Here is a 24,819-nt window from a genome sequence, read left to right on the forward strand (position 1 = left end):
CATTGGTGGGAGCAAATATATCTATTAGCTTCTGAAAACCAAAAAATAAAGACATGCCACTCTTGTTTGCTCTAGCATTATAATAGGCTGGCCATTCATTCCACACATGAATGGTGGTCATTTGTGTGAAGGCGGCACCTAAAATGTAAAAAAAAAAAAAAAAAAAAATTCTTCCTTGAATGAGTCCCTTATGCCTAACCTAAAGCCATGTCCAATTTAAGTAACAGAACCAGTGAGGAACAGACTTGAGAGACAGATCCAACCCAAAACACTGCTGAAGTAGTTTTGTGGCTTCCATGTTAATGGCAGAAGGACAAGATAAACCACTGAAGGCAAGGTGCCCAAGGGAGAGCCTCAGAGTTTCCAGACTGCATCTCTGACTAAATACATGGATGCAAAATTCTGGACAACTCCAGCAAGCTAGGGATGCAATTCTCAGGTACACAACCAAAGATGAGGCAGAATCCACATTTTTCCTCTACTTTGAAAAATTGAATATATATTACTTTAATGAGACAAAGGAGCAGGCAAAACACACAAGACTCACCAATAAATTAGGGTACCCTACAATTCCTTTGTAAAATCCAAGAACCATGAAGTATTTTAGCTAGGTTTTTACAATAGAGATCATGGACTCTGAATTCTTGTGTTATCACTGACTCTCCCCCATGCATGGAATGCTTTCCCTCTTCACTGCTACCTCTTAGCTTCCCTGGCTTCCTCCAAGACTCTAGTCAAATCCCACTTTCTGCAAGGGTGCTTTTTCCTTACCCCTACTACTCTATCCTTCACTCTCTACTAGTGAGCTATGCCTCTAAGAGTTTATAAGGTATTTATAATGTATACAGGGTGTTGTAAAAGGAGTTTTCGTGCAGTTTTAAACAATCTTTTTAAATATTTACATGCTGTCTCCTCCATTAGACTGTGCACTCCTTAAAGGCAGAGATTGTGTTTTGCCTTTCTTTGTATCCCTAACAGTGGGCACACTGGTGACTGATTCGCTGACATGCAGTCTAACCTCCTTGTATCTTATCAATGAAGAAAACGGAAGCCAAGAGATTTGAAATGAATTTCTCTAAGATACAAAAATACTGACGCTACTCAGAAAAATACAATGTGAGCAGTATACATCTTCTGTTTGCGTGAAAACAAAGTGCTTCAAGTATTCCATCTGGCTCAGTTTTTGAGTACATATAGCAAGGTTTTCATCACCAAACTATATCCTCAGTGAGGGCAAGTATGTCATCATCGCCAGAATTTTCAAATTGGGGAAGCTGCTCCTCATCTAAAGTAACATTTCTTGGGATATTTGAAAAACATACTTGTGCAGTGAATGTGGATAAAACAATGAGTTCATGTTCCGACTAACAAGGGCATCCAGTCCACTCTCTCTGCATTTTCACCTTTCTGATATGAGTGAAGCTCCCCTCAAACTAAGGGAGAGTGCTATCAGAAGTCAACTAAGAAATACTTCATCTTTCCTAGCCCCTAGGCCAGATAGAGAAGACAAAAAGCTAGGCACCTTAAACTTCCAAACATCTACAAATCAACACTAACATTTCAAATGCCAGAACTATTCAAGACAGAAAGTACATTCTTTCAAATCACTTGATGTGTAATAAGAAGGAAAACACTAATTTCAACCATCTCTCACCAAAAAGTACCTAGACGTAATATTAATTCCTTCAAATCTAGTCATCCCTAGAAATGACTGGTTACCTGGAATATATAATGCATCCCAACAAGCCTGTTGGACCAAGCTTAAAGCCGCACTAAGGCTTTTAGGACCCTTAGTATATCACAGAAATAGCCCTGAGCGTGTCTTCAGATAGAGGACTATCAAAAGGAAGCACCCCTAAATTAAAATATGCCACTGATGGTTTTCAAAAATCCTTTGAGTATTAATAAGACTGTGGGTATTCAGTAACTTTTAGAGCAGACGCTAGGAACACCGAGGATTTATTAAGTGTCTACTATGTGCCAGACATTTCACTTACTGAGCATTTTACTAATATCCCCTTGTTTGATTCTCATAACAATCTTAGAAGGGAGGTGCTATTATTTATTACCCCCATTTTCGGTGGGGGAAAGTGAGGCAAACAGGTTAATGACCTGCTCAGGATCATACATCTAGTGAGCCTGGATTTGAACTCAGGTCTTCCTGACTCCAGTCCCAGGGTTCTATCCACTGTGCCACTGCGTATACTACATCTGAAAAAAAGCTATTCTGATTCAAATGTATGAACCAGACAAAATGAATTCACATTCCATTTCACAGCTTATAAGCACAAATCATGAGCTATCTCAAGAAGATGAAGACTTCAACACTGAACACTGCTCTGTAATGCTCAAGATGAGTTTAGCCAAGGCATGCCCCTGAAGACTATTGAGAGGGAAGCACATTCATTCTGCCATAACGTAATCATTTCAAAGCAGAACGAAAGAGGGAAAAAAAAACCCCACTCCAAGAAGTTGGGTGTATCTCACCTAGAGTAGCTGCTGCGGCCAGTCCTGCTGTGTAAGGATCCGTCCCTGGAGGCGCGGCACTGATGATGTATGGATTGGGGACAAACGCAGCGGGAGCTAAACCTGCTGAAAACATACCTGTCAGTGAAAACAAACTTGACTAGAGCTGCAGCCCTACCTGGGAGCTCTGCAGGAACTGGACATCAACCCCGGGCTGGAGGAAAGGAGGACAAAGCATTCTGTTGGCTTTGATGGCCTAAGAATGGGTGACGTTTCCCCCTCACTAAGGAAGTATCAATACGAGGCACTTTACTGATGTTTCCAAAATTCAGCATATTTACTAGACATACTTTATTTTCATTTTGATCCACCAGAGCTGTGGTTTTCTTAGTACAGGAAACCTCCCCTCCCAATGTCAATCTATGTGTGTTTTGTAATGACAGAGGTATGTAGGGCCCTGAAGAGGTATTCACGAGCTTGCCCAGGTCGTACAACCAAGGCATATGTCAGAGAAAGGAGGGGAACCCAGCTTTGCCTGATGCTGAGTCCAGGTGTCTATCCAGTATGCAATATTGCCACTTATTAGAAACATGGGGTGGCTGGGAGAGGAACAAAGAAAAAGACACCAATATCTTGAAGTAACAAAGTTTGGAGCAAAAATAATAAATAACGTTTTTAATCAATTTTATCCTAAAAGGAAATGAGGCTTTAGTCAAGGTTAAAAGCTTCACACCCATCATTCCAAATAAGACCTTTTAAGGTTTGTTCAATTGGTATCAGTTTCATGAAAAGCAGTTCTGATTCTCTATTAGTGCATTCCATTCTGTAGAAGCACCAGAATAAGGAAATAAAAAGACACACATTTCTATTCATCTGATAATTCCTTTATACATCTTCTCAAAGATAGCAACTTTATTTCAATTTAAAAAGACTAAACTTTTAGTGCCTTTTTTCCCCCAATCTATTCTAGAGAAACTGAAATAAGAACATGGTGGAGAGGAGAGGGGGCCTGAGATTTAGTGAAAACAAAAATGAAAAGATCCTATGATCAGAGTAGGCGGGATGGATAACAGACACGTGTCCGTTGGAGGAGGCCAAGGGACTGCCCGCCTCATTAATAAGAATAAACTTTGGTCCTCCAGTCCATCTTGTTATGTGAAGAACAAATGGGCTAGTTATAAATGAAAGGCAGAGAGATCTAACTCCTTTTATCCATTTTAATCAAAAGAAGCTGGGTCAGCCAGTGATTTCTGCTCAATCTAAATCTGGGAACCTAAAAAGTGGTGACAGCAGACAAGAGTTTAAAAACAGAGGAAACATTTCACTCTTACCAGGCATATGTTTTACAAAGTCAGAGTCTGAGGATAGCCCTACTAAGAATGGAGAGGATATCATGGAAAAAGGTGGGTCAAATGGAGGCAGCTTCTAAGTTATGCTTTCCATGAGGTTTGTTCTTGCTTTCATGGTCAATTTATTTTTATTGTCAATACAAAGGAGTATACACCTATAGGATATTCACAACCATGGCCTCATTATGCTTCAGTGGTTCATAAATATGACATAAAAAACCAAGTCCTACCCAAGAACACCCTGAAAGGAGTTCAGTAAGCAAGATACTGCCAAATGAAATCTAGTCAAAGCAAACATTAGACAGACTAAAGGCACCAACTACAGTTCAAATCTCTTACTAATGTGTCATCCTTGATTTTCCCAAAAGATAAGAATGCTATTCAACATCTTGTCCCACAATTGAGGGAAATCATCATTACTGCACTATAATTTCAGTGAGAATAAATATGCCTTCAGAGGCATGTAAGAAGGATTTGAAAATTTTAGCATGGGGCAATCAGAATTTGGCAAAAATCATCATAAGCTAGGCAGAAATGTTCTAAAGTGAAATAAAATCTTCCTGATGGTGTTTATTATACCATCAAATCTCCCCATTTCTACTCAGCCTCAGCCATTGCTGGCTTAAGCAGATGCCCACTACCATTAGCAGAAGGTGCCTACAGATAAGATATACATTGCCAACAGACTTACCTATGTGAGGCTGATGGGCAGCAGCTGCCAGGGCATACTGTTGTTGCTGGGCAGCTGTGAGCTGTTGAACAGCAAGGGCATTCGGTCTTTGGAAGAGCTAAGACAGAAGAAACAGGATATGTTGAAGGAAATAAATCTGCCCAATGAAAGAATTCTACAAATTCATTATTAAAAGAAATGTTTACAAAACAGAATTCGTTAAGCCTTAAGTGGTAAGTTCGAAATGACAACCTACACAATCCATATCCTGTAATTTGCCGCCCCCTAACTGCAAAGGAAAACCTTCCAGATAGAAAATGTTTACTGGTGTCCCCCTTTCCTTTCTTCCCACCCCCAATGCTCTCATTGACTTAGCAAAACTGGACATTCTCTAAAGAGGATAATCATTGCAACATCTCATATACTAGGAAAACTCCCAACTTTCCCTCTATCAGCCCAAGAACTTCTGTAATGGAGACAGAACATGGATTAATTTAAGAGTTCAATCCCAAGTAATTCACCCCAATGATGCGCTATTATATATCTCCATGGCTTTGTTCTATACACTATAGCAATTGGGGGTAAGGGGGTGCACAGCTGCTCATCCAAGACAAAGTGATTTTATACAAGTAAGTTTTTAAAAATACTATTTTCAAGCAAAAAGTATATGAGGAGTTAGAAACCTACGCTTGTATTTATTTATTGGTCACTTAATGAAATATACTCCTTTTATTTACTGGTCATCTAATCTATCCCTTTAGATTTAGCACTTAACAGGAAATTAAAGGATTATTGTTCCATGATGATTAACAGGTTATCTGAAAACAATTTTTAAAGACTAACCATGTAACACTTCAACAATAATAAATTACAAAGTATGATCAAACTTCATTATGATAATGATACAAAGAATCAATCAGTCAACATTTATTAATGATTACTATATACTGGGCCAGATGCAAAGGATATACAAAGACAAAATGAAACAATACCAATAGTCAAGGAGTTTAAATTCTATTGAAAGAAACAACATGGACATATTTAAGTATACAAAGAATAAATTCATACACAAATTAATTAGGAAGAAAGGCATTAGTAATTGGGTGAGATCAAGAACGGCTTCCTATGGAGTGTGATACATGAGCTATCATAAAGGTAGGGAGAGGTTCTCTGAGGCAGAGAAAGAAGGGAAATATATTCTGAGAATGGGAGGTCCTTGAGGGAAAAAAAAAAGAGATTTGAGATGAGGCACTAAAAGAAAGCTCTCTATTGTTTGGCTCGACCAGTTATGGCAACAATGTAGATATGTGGAGGATAGAAGGAAGGAAAAAGAGAATGGAGGCAGGGACAACAAAGTAGAATGCTATTAATGATAAACTGGAGGTCACTAAGTGGCTGTATGGGTGCAAAGAATGAAACAAGGAAGGATATGGAAACTACTTGGTTAGTGGGATAAAGAGGAGAGGAATACAGGCTAAGTGAACTTTCACACCTGGGGGAATGGAAGAATGGTGGTGCCCTCAAGAGAAATAAGAATTTTTGTGTGTCTGGTTTTTTGATGTTGTTTTTTTCTGGAGGGGGAGACTAGTTTAGGGGAGAACATAATAATTTCCAAATTGGATATGTTGAGATGCCTATGGAATATTCAAGTAGAAAGTCCAACAGATAGCTAGTGATGTGTGGCTAGAGCACAGTAAGGTCAGATATGCAAATCTGGGAATTACCTGCAAAGATATGACAACTGAGATCACCAAGAGGGAAAATGTAGAGAGCAGAGAAGGATTTGGGAGACACATCCACAGGGAGACTATGATCCAACAGAGAAAGATAAGAATCAGTTAACCAGGTAGGAAAATAAACCAGAGAGATGGTGATGATCATCAATGTGAAAAGCTGAAGAGTCAAGAAAAATGGGAAAGCATAGAAGGCCTTCAGATGGAACAATTAAATTAAAAGAGAACACCTTGGGTAAAGAGATGGGGGGCAGAACCATGTAATGAAAGCACAAGAAATAAAGACAAGGTGAAGAGCTAGAGTGAAAACAAGTACACATTCCCCCCCCCGCCCCCACACCCACCCCCCAGCCAAGATTTTGGCTGAGGACATAAGGAAGACAGCTTGAGAGTATAATGTGGTCATGTGAAAGTTCTTTAAGGAAGAAGGTGACTTGGGAGTGTCTGGCAGCAGAAGAGGAGTCATTGGATAAGTAGAGATGGCAAAAAAAAAAAGGGGGGGGGGGAGTCAAAGAGAAAAGCTTAGAGAAACAAAGAGAGTCAGAGAAAGGAGGGAGGATGAAATCAAAGGCTAGTCTTAGAAAGGAGAAGAGGTCTCCATCCTCACAAAGGAGGAGAAATGGAGATATGATTAAGAGAGGAATGAGGAAGTATAAAAAAGGGAGCTCATAAGCTTAGGGATTTGAGTTAGAAGGGACCTTAGGATCATCTAGTCTAATCTATGAATAAACTAAAGCAGAGGTAGGTTAGATTTTTCCAAGGTCCCCAAGGTACTAAGTGGAAGATCTGGGTTTAAATCCAAGTAGCATTTGAACTCCAAATCTAACGTGCTTTTCACCCAAACCTGACAGATGGTTTCTAGTAGGAAGCAAGGGACCATGCTGAGAGGGAGAGAGAAAAGAGCAGCCTAGGAAAAGAGAGCAACAGAGTCAATTGTGGAAGAATGAAACAAGTGTCATGCAGCAGTGAAAGCCAAGAAAAAGTTAAGTACCAAATCTATCTTTCCCCTGGCCACACCTGTGGCATCCGTTAGTAGCATACAGAAGCAGGTAAGTAGAAGCGGAACACATAGCAGTAAACCAGGTCTGGTCTTCAGCAGTGATGACAGAACAAGATTTTAAAAAGAAATAATTCCACCTGGGGATCTGAAAGTAGAAAAATGATTGCCCTGAGTCTCAGGTCAATCCTTTTCTAGCTTCTACTATGCCAGCACTAAGTACAAATACTGTTTTAAAACAAAATTACTGTATACTCACATTCTGAGAACAAAGCAGACATTTCTACTTGGTTCATTTTCTTCAAGTGAGCTCCTTAACAGTACCTAAGGTAATCCCAAGTGGCTAGAAAACCATTCTCTGAAGCTGTGACCTTTTCAAAATGGTACCCAGCGTCTCATTCACAGAAGGCTAAGTGCTAAGATACAAGGTGATTAGTGAGCCATCTGTTGTAAGCCTCCCCTTCAAAGGCAGGGGTCTTTAACAAGAGTGCCATCATTCTACAGAAGTGGCCAACTTATGGGAACCAGTAACACTCTGTAAGATTACAGTGATCACACACACACACACACACACACACACACACACACACACAGATCATTTTTTATATTGTTTCTTTAAAAAGCAAAAACAAAAAAGGTATTATGCTGGCTATGAACATAGCTCTATCTACAGGTGAGAACACAATTGTTCAGTGAAAAATAACTGGAAATAGTTTTTTGTTCTGCAGTCGGGTCTATTGACTGGTGGAAAAATAATTATCCTCCAACAAATTACGTTACTGATTTCCAGGTCCCTTCCTACTGCTTAAGTTTCCCCGGAAAGAAAGGATCAAAGAAGAAAAACTACTTGGAAAGTCGAGGGCATCACAGAAATTACAAGCATTATGAAGGTGCATTCTGAGGAGTTTCTGTGGATTTTTCTAAAATCAAACTATGTGAAGAAATGTTATTTTTTTCTGACAAAGATGATTTGTACAAGTTTGAAACAGTTAACCATTCATTCAACATCCCATCGAAAAAACTTCTCAGCAGCTTGCCAAATTATCACCATTTCCCACAGATTAAAGGAACATCCCAGTTGGGTCCACTGCCTGCCTACATCCAAGTAATGCTGCCAAGCTTCAAATGCAAACTGGCATTCCTGTAGCATTTATTTCATCCTAAGAAAGGATGGGTGGCTGCATAAGAGAAACTTCTAAGAGTACAATAATTGATTTAACAACTTAATTTCTAAATCTTTTATGTTCAGCATAATATTCCTCCTACTTAAAAAAAACTTTCATTAGACAATTTTAAAGTTAAGCAAATTTATATTTATAAAAGTACAAAAAAAATTCTCATTTGCAATGGTGTAAAGTTTCAACTTGGGTTTTTGTTGTTACATAGAAGAAAGAAATATAGAGCATTGATAATAACCTAAAATAATGTGTGGAAGATACAAGTAATTGTGTGGTTCTGTAACTACTTCAATAAAATCAGTTCTACATATTTTAAAATCAGTGCACAATAGTGATGAGAAATAATATTCACATCTAGTGGTGTTACAGGAACTTCCAGAAAAGAGTTTTGGAAGAGAAGTTCTATTAAACCATTACTGAAATAGTCACCAGAATGTCAAAATACTCTTCTACTCCAAGCTGGAAACAGAGTTAAGAAGCTTTTAGGACATACTTGGTATGACTCCCCTTAAAGACAAACTTGAGCCTAACTTTAAATACCACGATTGACATTAAGTTTATATCTGAATGAGGAAAAAAATACCTTTTCCCCACTTTACGTCTTATCACACAGTGTACCTACTGAGCAAGCAGCCATGATGAACAACCTGATAGAAAAAGCAGTGATCATTACAAAGTCAAATTCTGGGTTAATGACCTGGGCAGGTCACAACATTTTAAATAAAGGTATGTGACTTGAAAAATTAAGTAAAACAAATTTCACAGCAGCCTTTGACAGTAAATGTTAGAAACAAACGGCAGTCTTAGTAAGCATGCATAAACAGGTAGCAGCCTACGTAGAAATCAACAGAGGAGGAAGAGAAAGAGACTTTGCCAGCCTATCATATCCCTCAGCTTGAGGATTACTATCCCATGAGGGCTGGTTTCTACCACCCACCACCCACATCAAGTCTAAACTTGTCTTCCTTGCAGGGCCCTATGAATGCAGGCCTCAGAACCATCCAGTCACATGCCCTGCCCTTCCCTCTCTTACGAAAACACTTTTGTCTTAGGCCCCACACACCATTCTCAAGGACACGGGTTCTGCCTTTATTTTCTTAGCACCAAGGGAGGCACATTCACTGTATTATACTGACTTGTGAACATTTCTTGCTATCTCAATGAAATTTTAAGCCACATGGCAGGGGATATTGTCTTTGTGCTTCTATAAGAATGAGCACAGTATTTAAGTGTTGAAATGAAGGTTACCTCACCCCAAATTCTCTAGTAATGCAAACTGTGCCCACATGTTAGGGCCCATCACAAATACTAGCTCTCCCATTAAAACTTCCCTGCATACTCCAGCTTTCATTAATGTCTTCCTTATTTGAATTTAGCATACAAATGAGTGGAATTAAACAGGCAATGCCCAATCTAAACATGCAGAAGACATCTAGAAACACTACTAACCCCACCAAACCCTATCTGCTTCTTCCTTCTCCCTTTCACAAGCTGCTACCTGGGATCAATCACATTCCCTGCTCCAGCCTTTACTTCTCACACCAGTGTCCTCACCCCCAGACCAGTAGAGCCACCAGCTATTCCCATCCCATCTCCCCACCACCACTCTAATCCTGCTCTTCCACCAAGGGGCCTGCTACCACTTCAACATCAGTCAAGGGTAAGAAATGAATCCTTAATACCACTTTGTATTTAAACATATTCCCACTCAAACATGCCAGTTTTGAATGCATTTTCTAAATTGTTAGAGATGGCCAAATATACAAATACCCGATGATTAGGTTTTGGGGACCTGCCCTGGGACCCTAACCACCATGTATAATATTGTCTCAATGAGAAAACACATGCTGAGTTCCAAATAGCTGACTTGACTTACAAATGAACCTCTGGAACCCAAGCCAACAGTCTCAGAAAATGTTTGATGTTCTTCCTTGTTTCATTTATCAGCCTAATCCTCACAATGATGGTAATGATCTTGTTGATTTTATCTTCTACTCCTTTTGTGTCCTCTCTAGTTCCCAACACAAGAATTGGGTAATTGGTAATGAGTTTAATATCTCTTTTTTATACCACACTAAATTTGCTGTGAGAAAGTAAAAAGCAAACCGTAACAATTAAACCACCCCTTCTTATTAAATAATGTATGGTTCCCAAACATTTGCTTAATGCTCAAACAACTGAATCTGGGATTCAAGACTCCCCATAATCCGGCCCCATCCTATCTACTTAACTTGATTATCCACTATTTCCCATATAATACTCAGCCGTAGTCAGGCTGGCCTATTCAGAGTTCCCTCAGTGCCCCATGTTCAGTTTCATTTCAAAGCCATTATGTTTATGCTACTCGAAACACGAAAGGTGCTTCCCCTTGCCCTCTACCTAGTCATCCTTCAAGGTCTAGTTGAATGCCCACAACCTTGATAAACACGATAATAGGGCTTGTTATTCCAGACCTGATCTATCTGTCTCCCTCCTCTAATGTAAACCACCCATTAAGGTTCTAGACTCAACCCAATGTGTTCACTAATCTTGCCCCAATCCAGCACCTCCCCTTTGTCTGAATACGGGGGCACTAGAAATATACTTCTATTCACCATTAAATAAATCTCACATGAGTTTTTTCTACCTTGTCAACTAGACCGTAAGCTTCTAGAAAGCAGTTATTTCTCTCTCAGGACGAACCAAACAGTAGATACACAAAAAGTTAAAATAAATTTTAAAATGGGGCAGTAAAAGGCTAAATCAGTTAAAGCCTAAATATCTCGAAAGGAACTGAGGAAATCTGTCTCTGAAGGGCAAAGTACAATGATTAAAAGAAATACTAGTGCATGAGAGGCCACAAAAGAAAACATAGTATATAGCTTAATGAATCACAACAATTAAAATTTCACCCAAGGTACAACTCAGCTACCTTTAGGACAAATTCTGAGAGGCCTAACTCCTCTTGTTGTCCTGGAATTTTGTTGTCCTAAATATTCCGTGGAATCTAAATATAGAATTTTAGAACTGGAAGGGACCAAAAGTAGGTTGGCATATATCTATTACCTTGACATCAGTACACCATCAGCTAGAACTGAAAAATCAAGCTAATCCCCAGCAATACTGTTACTGGGTCTATGTCCCAAAGAAAGAGAAGAAAGAGGGAAAAGGACTCATTAGAAAAAAATATTCATAACATTCTTTATTGTGGTGGCAAAGAATGGTAAACTAAGGGAGTGTCCATCAATTAGGGAGTGCCCAAACAAGATATGGTATATGAACGTGAGGGAATACAATTTTGCTATTTAAAAAAAAAAAATGGAGGGAATGATTTCAGAGAAACCTAAGAAGACTTTTATGAAATGATGCAGAATGAAGTGAACAGAACCAATAAAATAATTTATACAATAACAGTAATATTGTAGAGACAAACATCTTTGAAAGACTTAGGGACCTTGATTAACACAATAACCAACCACAATTCCAGAGGACTCAAGATGTGATTGATAAATTCAAGAACGTATTTTTTAGATGTGCCCAATGTGGGAATCTGTTTTACTTGACTATATGTGCCCATGACAGAAGTTTTGTTTTTCTTGTTTTCTCAATGGGGGGAGTGGGGTGGAAGGTGGGGGAAGAGAAGAAACACAGAGGAAAAAGGGTCTGAAAATAAAATAATTAGTGACAGAATGTGGATGTACAAATGAAATAAACTTTAATTTGAAAAGAAAGCTAATCTATATATACAGGTAATTATAAAATTGTAGTATTTCATTTGATTGGCACTGTATATTAACCAACATCATGTCATTTAAGGATGAGAGGAAGGTGATGTTCAAAGTGATATTTTGACCATATATTTTATTAATGATGTATGAATGAAAGTGAAAAGAAGAACAAATAACAATACCAACAGACAGGAGGTTATAAAGATCAATGTAAACACAACAGAGATAACCTGCCCATTACTGAAGGGAATCAAACCTTCTCGCTACCTTATGGTTCTAAGAAAGGAATTAAGGCAATATGAGGCTAAAGGGAATATTACTTACTGGACACGACACTATCTAATTCATTCCAATCTACTAAGAGTAACAAAGGAAATTAGACCCTTTACAGAGATACTATATAGCTAAAGTTCATCTTATATGACCCCCTTTATGCCTAAAATCCTCATATCTCAGGAATTAGAGGAGTTCCAAATAAAAGTGAGAGAAAACTAAATACCACACAATATGTACCAAAATATATAACCTCCTAGAAGCAAACGTATATACCTATGCAAGCTGCTATGTGCACATACACACACACACACACACACACACACACACACACACACACACACACGGGTTAAATATTTTAAATACTCAAGAACTGACTTTTACAATCTGATTTTTTGACTGGCAGAAGAAACCAAATAAACAAATAAATAAATGAAAGGAAAATCAAGCAGGGTTAGAACAATTAAGAAAGAATAAAGGTTTCTAGTTGAGTGAATGTTTCAAGACTGAAAGCACACTCTTCTAAGGTAGCTAGGAAAAGAGAAGTCAGTTCTTGCGGTAGTCAGGAAGGGCCAAAGAAGAATTGGAAGAGCAGAATTTGAAAGAAAAAAGCTTTTTTCAGAAAGTCTGGAATAGCTTGATCCCTTGGGTAGCCAGACAGAGGAAACCAGATCAAATGATTTCAATAAAACCTCTTTTCCACTTTGGAAAAAACTGGAATAGACAAAGGAACTATACTGTATTCCCGTACTTCCCTACTATCTAAAGCTTAAACCTTCATTATCATCACTCAAAATGACTAGTGTGAAAGCATACTGTTATTGAAATAACTCAATAGGAAAAGGGGAATGAATGAAAGGAAGGAATTCTATGTTCTTCAGTATATGTACCTAAAAGAAAAGGCCAAGATCCCCTGCCAGGGGGCGTGGTATGACAAGAAAGGAAGACAGAGAGCCAAATACTAGATGGCGCAAATGAACATAAGGAGCCATAAAGGAAGAGAACATCAGACTAAAACGCCACTGTCTTCTAATGACCTTTATTTTAACAACCAAAAACATGAGTGGGTACAAAGTGGACACCCAGTTGTAATATCTGAATAAAGAGATGAGATGGACAAGTCTTTTGATATATCTCTCTGGACAAAAAAAAAAAAAAAAAAAAAAGTTGCGAATTCAGTATTGGCACTGAAAGAATAAAATATCTACAGCTTGACTAAGAGGTTTTCTTGGGTTATTTTTTCCCCTAACAAATATATAGTAAACTCTCTGTTATCTGGCATTCTATCATAAATCAAGAATACATTTTTACTAAACCAGGATTCCTATTAAGCTTGCGTTTTAAAAATAAAAACAGCTCCCCAAGCAGAGCCAGGATTCGCAACCATAAACCATATCTATATACCCATACCTCCCCAACCCTTTAGTTTTTCTGGAAACCTTTCCTCCCCCTAACTAATGTTTACAAAAACTCAACATCATGAAAACTGTATCGCTATGAAATATGCCTTTGGAGTTTCATAAATATGATTCTAACTTGCCCTTCATTTTAAATCAGGAAAGACAGTGATTTGCTGTTGTTTTAAAACCTTTAATAAATAAGGCAAAACTGTAACTTAAGAACACCGTGTAGCCATTTTAAGTACTTCTGTAAAAATTCTGGAAATAATTCTCCTTTTCTCCCCCAAAGCCAGCAGGATCACTATATACCAAACCTATTGTCAGGCAAGGTCCTGATCTTAAACTATTATTATTAAATGCATACATGTAAAATCTTCTAACAAGTTCAGAAATGTTATTTTAAAAGAAACCAAAATCTTGCTGGCTTTTACTTCAATATTTCAAAGATCCAATGATCTCACTTTGAATAAGTTATAACCCTTACTGACCTAAAGAGTTTACGTCACTAAAATAATTAATTCCATAACATCTAACCCTTTAAAGTTTAGAAAATCATTGGATATACACTGCACTCCTGATAAAGCCTATGAAAACCCTAAGTGGCTTTTAGTAAAAGCTTATATTCTAATTTTTAGAAAATTTAGTAATCTATAATTTTTTAATAATATCTTTTTATTAACCAGAAAATTCCACTGCTGACTATGTCTGATAACAGAGAGTTTACTACTAAAACAATTAACAGTGGGAAAACAGTGACAGGGACAGGTCATTATAAACACTCGATCCCAAGTTTAATAGAGGCCCATGGGTTGGCCCTGGAGTCAGAAGACTTGGATTTCAAGCCCTGACTCTGATACCTCCTGGCTATGTGATCCTGCCCAAGTAACTGACCTTCTCAGTGCCCCCAAGCAATTCTCTAAGACTCGACCTTACAGAAGAAGTACTGATCTGTACTGATGGAGGAAGTTTCTGTACTGAGAAATAACCCACACCAATGAAATCTGGTCCAGGCCAGACCCCATAATGTGCTTACTGAAGAGACTGGGAAGAGGGTGACAGAGACACACACAGTACCTGTTGTTGAGAATTGTAGTCAAAGAGTCCCACAGTTGCTGCTCCTGAGTCCACAGGTACCTGCGTGCCTGAATAATCAAACTGAAGAGGCTCCATGCCAACATGCTCCATGGGGTCCAAGGGGACACTCTGGGACTCCATGTTGGAGAAATCCTCCACAGGCTTGGCACCATTAGTGCTGGTCAGCTGGGCTAAGCCCTCAGAACCATTCTGGTTTGGACCCAGAAGATCCACTTCATTAGCAGAGTTCTGGCAATTACCAGGGGTACGGCTAAACAGAAAAAGTAAAGGGCATTAAACCTTATTTTGAGGGGGAATACCAAAACAACGAAAGCTAAGGACAACGTCCCTGACATCTTTAATCATCAATAGTAGTTAACATTAGCAACCACCAGAATTTGCTGTGGGAACCTTTGGGCCACAACGGTTTCGAAAAACCAGAGATTATTTCTGGGGTTTATAACACATGCAAATCATTCTCTGAAATAACTTATTCACCTGAAAAGACATAATTACTATCAAGCTCCACTCACTTTACAAAATGGGAGAGTATAATTCATAACTTCCAAGAAAACATTTACATATGCAAAGCTGGTAACATTAAAAAAATGTTCAGAGCTAGGTTTATCTTTAAAAGGATGCTTTTAGGTAGAATTTTTTGTTTTATGCAAAAACTCCAAATAAAGACCTTTGTAGATGTTACCTGGCCATAACTCACAAATGCTCTTTGACAAGAAGCAACAGGTAACTTCAGAAGTGTACTGCTGGCTTAGGAGAAATCACCCTCCCTAAGTTATGATAATCTAGAACATTCATAGAGTCCTTTCAGTTTTACAGTATAGTACAAGGATGCAAAAGGAATGTGTGAGATGTGCCAAACACTTAGAAACATAGAAGAATGTGATTTCAAAGCCAGCAGGTGGGAGGGGTTTGGGATCTGGATATCCAACAACACCGTCCCACCATCACCAACAGAAATCCTGCAACTAACGCAAAGAGTTCCATTTCTCAGGGGAAGAGGCTATGACTTTCCCCTCAAAAAAACATTGCCACAGTTGCATGTCACATGAAATTATACTGGAAGGAAAGGGAACCCAGGATCTGATCTGCATGAGTTCCGTGGTATTAATTTCTTCAAATGAAAGAACAACTTTTTTATCATGAGCTATATAGATTAGATGTGGTATGCTGAATGGTTGAGATGGGGAGACCATTAGTAATCTTTAAACAACAAATGTCATCAGCGTAGGTCAACATTCAATGTTGTAAAACTTAAATTCCCATTGACAAAGGGGGAAGGCAGCCCATAAGTATGCTGGAGGTCAAGAAGAAGCCAACCTGCGATTTAAAAACTCACACATGAATAAATGAGTTGAATGTATTGGGGGAGGTGGGGGTGGGAATGGGAGGGAACAGGGACTACTACAAATACTATCATTATGCCTATTTTCTATTCTTGCAGGGTAAGACCTACAAATAGGACGGAAGGGAATCATTATTGGACAAGGGCCAATCGCTTAGCCTGTCTCAGTTTCCTCATCTGTAAAATGGGAATACCTGCTCATCAGGATCCACTCAGATAATGAACATGAAGATTCCTTGAAAAGTACAAAGCACTCTATTACATGCCCCACCAACTCTTAGAAAGCTAAGCTCTAGCTGATGATTTACCAATATTCACACTGTCTGATCTTATAAAGTATGGCCTATGCTAGATAGACACAACTCTATGGAATACTACTTTGCAAAAATAAACAAGGAAAAACCCACAACCCCCATTCAAAATCAGAAGTGTAAAAAAAAAAATACGAACCTAAAATCTTTGACGTCTGCATCAATCCCATTCTGTACTGGTAAACCATTGGTCTTGTCAATCACATCACCCTCCTCCTTCAAATCTCCTAGCTTATCTCCATCAAATGTACCCTTGTTCTTCTTTTCACCTTTGTCGTTTTCATCACTGTCTGCATCCCTTGGGCCCTGTTTAAAAAATAGCTTCAGCTTCACTAATTATCATCAATTAATATTTATTGGGCACCCATTGTCCACCCTACTATACTAAGCATAAATATAAAAAATAAATAGAAATTTTAAAAATTAAAAAAGGGAAATGGTCCCAGTCCTTGTATATATTACAATCCAATGAATGGACAACACAGAGACAAGCACAGCACACAAAATTGAGTTTGGGCCAAATGTGAAAGATGTGTATGCATTTAACTAGGAAAAAAATTTCTATCATTGACTCTGGTAGTCAGAGCCCAAAATGGTCTTACCATCCCAAGTGACTCCCATTCTACTGCCTCTCCTTTTCTGCCCAATGGCCACTCCACGCTACTCAGACCTGCACCTCTCTTGCCAAGCAGTTTCTATTTGTGACATTAAAGTTCTTGAGCCTTCTAATGCAGGAATTCTAAAAGCACAAAAAGGTTGCCCAGCCTATAAAAATGAGAATGTCCCAACCTCCGGTCCAGTCCTTCCCCACTGTTAATTTAACTGAAATAATACCATTATTCCCCTTCCCAATCTGTTTAGCCCTGATTCCTAAGGTCTGAGAGCCAACTGATTCATGCCTCATAGATGATTTACCCTTGGCCCCCCAAACATGCCCAGCTCACTTCCACCATCATCTCAATTTCAACCCCAAAAGCAGAACTCCTAGTATTAAATACAACTAAGAAATCATTCCTGGATTTTGATTAATTTTAAAAATATTTAATCAACTAATCATTTGAAGAGGGCACTTGAAGCCTGAAAAAAGCAGGAATATTCATATCATGGTTCTACTCTTTTATCATCATGCAATAAATGGAACAAATGGGGTACATTAAATCTTAATATAAATGTGACCTCATTCACCTCTGAAAGAGCTCAATTTCTAAAGCTTCAAATTGTAGCTCTGAAAGAGAAGGTATCAAGACTAATGCTGTAGCTATGAGCCTTGACTGGGGGGCGGGAGGGGGGGGGGGTGCGGGGCGGGAAGGGGCCTCCATATAAGCCAATCTTTTCTTTCCAGTTTCCTAATGCCAGTCAAATCAAAGTAACAGAAAAGTAGCCTTCTCCCATCTCCCCATTCCCCGGAAAAAAAGAAAAAGGAAAAAGCACAGACTAGAAAAGCAGATGTTGGAGTGAAACAAATGAAGCACCCCTCATTGAGAAATAGATATGTGCAATTATTATGCAATTTGATATGCTCAGAGAACACTATCTAAGGGTAGGAAACCACAGTTTTTATTAAGTGATAGAGACCAAATATGTTGCTACTCTGAGTGATTCCACAGCTGAATTCAGGTTACAGGGCTAAAGTAAGACTCAGGGGGTTGAGATAGGCCACACCAGGTGGGCCTGTGAAATGAAGGTCCACACTACAACGTGTACACTAGGCTCACATAATGGGGCTCAGGTGATCACAATCAAATCCAGGATATAGCGGGGACCTATACAATAGGCCCAAATTCTAAGTAAAGCAATATGCATTTTGGTTTACCAGAAGGAATCTTCCTTCCTATTCCCCACTAATTATCAATGAATGCCCCTAACAGTTCTTTTCTCAGTTCTAATTGTCTGTGACCTTTCTGCAGCATATGACATTGTGTACAATCCTCCTTCCTTTGGCCCATTAAACTGTACGTATGTGTCTGTGCGTGTGTATCTATATGTAGATATACACATACAAACATGTGTGTACATATATATGTTCATATAGTGCTTTGTAACGCTTCAAGTACTATATAAATGCTAGCTGCCATTACTACCATCATTATAAAAAATTCTCCTCCCTCAGGGTCTAAGAAACCTGTCTCCTGATTTTCCTCCAATCTGTCTGACCATTTCTTAATCTCCTCTTGCCCCCTAAGTGATTCCTCTGTGTTTACCTTAAACCCTTTTCTCTTTTGCACTTTACCTGGAACATTACTAACTTCAGTCACAGGGTTATTCTTCTGATGATATTATATGGCTTTCTGCTGTCTCCAAACAATCAAAACTGCACGTGTGACACACGTTGATGAGGATAGCACACAGGCTACATACATGACTAGCAATGACTAGAGCACAAGAAACAGTCTCCAACACATCCTCCAGGAAATGTAAAAATGCATATCTGGAAAGGGAAGCTAGTTATGGGGGTAGGAGTTGGGTGCACTTGTGAATGCACACTGACATCTGGGGAGGGAGGAAGGGATCAGAGAGAGATGCAGATGGCAGACCAAGTCAATGCAATTCTGATAACTCATGAAATGTGGGAAAATGGCCACCGAGGTGCACTAGAACAACCCTCAAGAGAACAAGTATGGAATGCCTGCTCAAGAATGATAGGGTTTGCAAGAGTACGGATGGGTCTGACAGCATGCTCATTGATAAGATAACAGGACTGAAGCATTAGGAGACCTGCACATGACTCAAAATTATCCACCTCAGAACTTCTTTAGCATCTTCACGATCTGGTAACTATTTCCATTTTGATGGCTTCTCAGCACCTCAAACTCATGTGTACAAATAGCTCATCATCTACCTCCTACACATACCACTCCTCCCCACTTTCCTACTTTGGGTGTCTGAACTAGTACGCTCCCAGTCGGCCAAATCTCCAAACCTCAGAGAGAACTTCTTCCTTGCCAAGTTCTGTTTGGTTCTATCTCTGCAATATTTCTCAAAACTAATCTTCCTTTCTACTCCCATTGCTCTAACCCCAGGTTTAAGTCTTTACAATTTATCTCAAGGACTAACATAATATACAGTTGCATATTGCAGAGTTAAGTAGTTTCCCCCTCTACACTTCACACCACTTCCCTGATCATATTCCTAATGCACAGGTATGACCATGTGGTCTTGTTTTTACTTCACACAATATATGAAATACAATACAGGTATATATATAGAGAGAGATAAATATATATGTCATACAATCTATCTCCTCACAAACTCTACATTCCAATCAAATTAAAGTAGTAGTTTATTTTAACTCAACCTGTACTTTCTCAACTACACTGATCTGAGCCAGAAGGCTTAGAAAACAAGCCTTCTTCAACCTCTGCACATAAAAAATCCATTTCTTCTTTCAAGGCCCTTCAGAGGCTCACTTCTTAAATAAAGTATTCCTTGAGCATGCCAATTTGAGTGACTTCTCCCTCAAACTTTTTTCTGTTTACTTTCTTGACCCTCATTATTGCTTCTATCACATTTGAGCTTTTAATCAAACTAATAACAAATATTTATTAAACACTCACTATATGTCAGGCACTGTGCTAAGTACCAGATCATCCTTTTTAGCTGTACATGTTGTATACCACCATTGGAAAATAAATTTTGTAAGAGCAAGGACTGTTCCATATTTCCTCTCTGCATCCCCAGAGCCTTACACATAATATGTGTTTAATCAAGTCTGTTGACTCAAACTGCATATAATTATTGCTTCCCTGAAATGATCTAACCCAGAAATGTTGGATAATGCATACAGTACAAATAGTTAGGCTCTCTGAAAAGAAAATTTCAAGACCTGTTATGTTTAGTTATTTACTAGCAATGCAAACAAGGAAATAAAGTAAGAAGACACTCCTGGTTAATACAAATGAAGAAAACATCAGAAATTAATTTTTAAATAGTCATAAAAATTGATGTGTCAAAATATGGTGAATCAACTGTGTCTAAAGACAGTTGGTCAGGTGAGCATGGTTCACCAAGATAGGTCTATGAGGGGAAAGCTCAATTCTGAGATGCTCACTGGCTCAAAGAATGGCTACGACAGTGACTTATGAACCACCTTAAGATTTCAAAAGGAAAAAATACCCTAAGAAAGCAAGAATGCAGGAAGCGTTGACCTCATGCTGGTCAGTCCAAGGAAAGCTAAAAGAGAAGACCCCTATCTTCTGAGTGGCAGCTAACATGGGAATCATCTAAACTTAAATTATTGAGACACTGTCCTAAAAATCAGATGAGGTTGCAGGAGTAGTGAGATAGTCTCAATCAAACATAATTCTGATTCAGGATCTACATCTTGGGTGGTCATAAAATGGCCACTGGGATGACCTGAACCCTGATATAAGAACCCAGCAACTACTGTGGAAATCAAAGCACCAGAATGAGACAGCCGGTCGGGCGAACATCCAACTCATCCTCCACATGAAGTAACTGAAAGAATACCAATGGGAATATGAAGGAAACTAAAGTAGTTTAAAATCGCTTTCCGTCAAGGAGATTAGAAAAATGAATTCTCTACTAGTCACTGCATTGGGGGAACATGCATTGGGATCATCAGAAGCCTGGTTGATGGATGTTTGCCTGCAAGACGACTGACTTGCTAATAAATAAGCCTAATCCTCACTTCATCAGGTTCTGGATTCACAAAGGTCCCCAGGAGAAGAACTAAATTCTAGTGCAATGGCACCCCTTTCATAAAACACTACTCCCTGACTGCTCATTTTAACTACTAGTATGTTTACTCCCTGAAGCACAAACTAGGAGGATTTTTAACACAAAGGATGGCCCTGAATTCCAAAACACAGAGATAAAGTTTGCTTTATGAAGGTAACTAATTGCCCTGAATTTGAAAGAAATACAGGTAGCTCCCAAACATCACAAGAATACCATCACCACTAAGCAGAAATGGGGTACATAAAAGGACCTTCCTGGAGTAATGATGTGTAATTAAAGCAGGACAGATTTACAGGCAGCACAAGGCATATTCAGTGAGCTGGGAGGAAGGGTATCCTCTCATTCTAATCCTAAGCTCCTTTTCTGAAAACAAATGTATTCTGTTTTCTAGTTGAAATCATGAAGGCCACTAAGCCAGAACACATAACTTTCCATGGCTTCTTCCATGGAGTTTACATAAACTTATCATTAACTGGGAAATACCTAAGAGACACAGACTACCCTTGAAAAGTCAGCAGCATGCAGTTCCATTTAAAACAAAAATGAAAAAAAATTTTTAAAAGTTAGCAATTTTAGTTACTCTATGAATAAAGCAGTTCTAAATTTGATGCACAAAATACAATTTTACGAACAGCGATAGAGAATGTATTTCAGTAAGTCTAAACTAAGAAAATGGTTGTAGATCAAAGCCGCAACAAGAAAAAAGTCATTTTTTCCATTATTTATTAAGCTCTTACAATAAAGTATTGGACAAATAATTAAAATACAAAATAAACATGCTAAAGGAGAAGGGTACAAAAGATGGCTACAGTAAAATTAGGAGTCGTGAAGGAGAAAGGAGAAAGAAGACAAAGAAACCGAGGATATTCCAAGTGTTAAATATGGTATGAGCAAAAAAGGAGCAACTGGACATGATTGGAATAATGGCTACTATAATCTGGCTGAAGCAAAAAGTGCATGAAAGGAGTTGATATTGCACTGGAGAGGGGATTTTCAATTCAAAGGTACGAAGTAAAACTTTGCCACAGTTTTAACTTGCATTCCCTTATTTCTTGGGATCTGGAGCAGATTTCCAAATTGTTCACGGTTTGCATTTAGTCTTCTGAAAATTGTTTACTCCTCTCCTTGAACCATTTATTTACTGGGAAATGGCTCTTGGCCTTAAATATCTATATTAATATTACAAATTGTGTGTATGCATGTGCATGTATGCTTATGTAAATAGACACATATATAACTCTGTGTTTCTAAGATATTTAATTAAAAGACTTTCCACCAATCAACAAGGAAGCCAAAGAAAGAAAAGGTACCATATACATTAGAATTCATATGAACCGATACGAACCAAAGTAAGCAGAACCAGGAAAGTGATATTGGAAATAACCATAATAAAAAACAAAAAGAAAATGTGTAATTATAAAGACCAAGTCTACTAATAGATAAAAAATAAGGAAATGTACCTCCCTGGGGGAGGGGAGAGGAGTGAGGGGTGAAGGGGAAAGAAGAGATTAGGTGGGACCTAGAATACTGTATACGATATTAGACATGGTCAATGTACCAATCACTCATAACATTTTTTTTCTGTTATAAAGGAAGGATCATAGAAGAAAAGGGGGTACCTTGAGAAATAACTGTGATAAAAGCAATTCATTAATATAACTCTTAAAAATATACCTTGAGGCCATTCCAATGTAGAAAAACAGTGGCTAAAGTACGAAGTCTGCCAGTTAAATTACTCTATTTAATAATAATCCAAATAAGAGGTAATGTAGACTACACTAGAGTAGTAACAGTAAAATGAAATTGAAACCAAAGGAAAAATCCTTAATTAGTAGATATTGAGCATTGTTCTAGATGTTAAAATAGATACAAAGACATATAAGAAATGGACCCTCTGTAGGACTACGGCAGCATACAACCAGTGCAAAGATACAGTCAATAATATCTGGTGACCGATAGGATGTGGGAAGTGGAGCAGAAGAGGAACAAAGGATAGATCCATGGTCTCAAGAACAGATAATTCATCAGGTACTGATGGTATCATAATGGATATCTGAATTTTCCAATTATTTCTACATTTCCTTGCCTTATAATTCTGACATGTACCCAAAATCTCCCACAAAAAAAAATTTTTAAAAAGGAAAAACACTTTCTTAAAAATATACACAGGAAAACTTTTTCCTTCAATATTCCTACTGATGAAAATCTAAATCTCTATTACCATTAGACTTTTTATAGCACACTGAAGACAATCTTATTTTGTCAAAATTTGAATCCATGGCTACCCAGTCAAATCCTTCTTTCACCACTTCTGAGCAGGCTTCCATATCCACTACAGTCACCACCCAGCCCAAGAAGAAGTTTTTGTGATAGGGCAGGAAGGGGACAAGGAGGGAGGAGAAGGGGAGGGGAAGAAAACAGGTCCCTGCATGGTTTGTAGAGAGAAAGATTTTGTATCTGAGTGTAATTTAAAACTCCACAATGAGAATGAAATGATTCAGACTTCTTGATGTTGATCACCTTTTCCAAAAGCTCCATGTAAGAAGAGACTTTTTTCTGGCTTCATCCACATCCGAACTCTTTATTAACCCATCATGCAATTAATATGAAGGCCACAACAAGGAAACTAGGCAAAAGCTACCTACTTTTTCATCAATACTACCACTGTCCACATTCCCCAAAGAGACCAAGGAGAGAAAAGAAGGACCCACATGCACAAAAGCAGTCATAGCAGCACTTCTGTGGGGTCAAGACCTAAGAAAAAGGTCCATCAATCAGGGAATGGATGAATAAACAGTTATATGAATGAAATAGAATATTAATGTGTAAGAAATTAATATAAAATGGAAGACATGAAATAAACAGATCCAGAAGAGAAAACTTACAGGATGATCATAATGATATAATGGAAAACAACTCCAAAAGAACAGATCAGTCAATACAGTGACTTCAAAAGACCTGCCTCAGAACAGAAACAGTGGATTAAATATTTAGAAGAGACAATTTCAGACATGGCCAATGGATTATTTGCTTTTCATGCTTATAGTAATTTATTAAAGGAGAAAATTTACTTCCCCTCCACCTGCCCACTGGAAATTAGTAGAGAGCGACAAATACGTTTTAAAAAAGAAAACAAAGACAAGAAAAACAATTAAAAGGGGAAAAAAGCCTACAAAAGAAAAAGTTCAGGAGAGTACACATACAAAAAGGGAAATTCTTTTTCTATATCTTTATATTTGATATATACTTTATTATTTTAAAAATTCCATACATAAAAGAAGTTCATTTCACATACTCTTTTTAGCTCTTTGAAGTTCATAAAAAAAAAAAAAAGGATTTTTTTTAAATGAAGACAGGAGACCTGAATGATTAAAAGTATTTGATAACCACCCAGAAACTGAGACTAACCTGTAACAAAGAAATGAAGAGAAATGGAAGCCAAGTGAAAGAGAAATGTTTCTATAATCTGAACATATAGCTAAGTGAAGGTAAAAGATAGGAAAAGATATCCTTTCTAAATATTTCTAACAACAAATTGGACACTCTTTAGTTCTAAGATGAATTTCTTGGGCAACATGAATATCTACATAAAGAAATGGG

General features: G+C 38.1%; 1 protein-coding gene and 1 non-coding gene across 17 annotated transcripts in view; both read right to left on the reverse strand.

Moving 5' to 3' along the window:
* PUM1 (pumilio RNA binding family member 1) overlaps positions 1 to 24,819 on the reverse strand; it is a 170,220-nt gene that overhangs the window by 54,968 nt on the left and 90,433 nt on the right. For 5 of the 16 annotated variants that reach the window (XM_036743291.1, XM_036743289.1, XM_036743295.1 and 2 more), the window contains 2 exons: positions 4,507 to 4,603; positions 2,488 to 2,589 (listed from right to left, as the gene is read on the reverse strand). In XM_036743291.1, the coding sequence (XP_036599186.1) occupies positions 2,488 to 2,589; positions 4,507 to 4,603 (199 nt within the window). Of the gene's footprint in view, positions 1 to 2,487; positions 2,605 to 4,506; positions 4,604 to 14,847; positions 15,119 to 16,660; positions 16,828 to 24,819 lie in introns of all 16 variants that reach the window. The other 11 variants (XM_036743283.1, XM_036743286.1, XM_036743285.1 and 8 more) reach the window with 5 other exon arrangements.
* On the reverse strand, positions 1,171 to 1,256 carry LOC118840555. Its single transcript, XR_005009732.1, has one exon. It is a non-coding gene; the product is annotated as a small nucleolar RNA SNORD103/SNORD85 (small nucleolar RNA).

Source organism: Trichosurus vulpecula, chromosome 2 (assembly GCF_011100635.1).
Source record: "Trichosurus vulpecula isolate mTriVul1 chromosome 2, mTriVul1.pri, whole genome shotgun sequence".
In the NCBI taxonomy this organism is placed as follows: Eukaryota; Metazoa; Chordata; class Mammalia; order Diprotodontia; family Phalangeridae; genus Trichosurus; species Trichosurus vulpecula.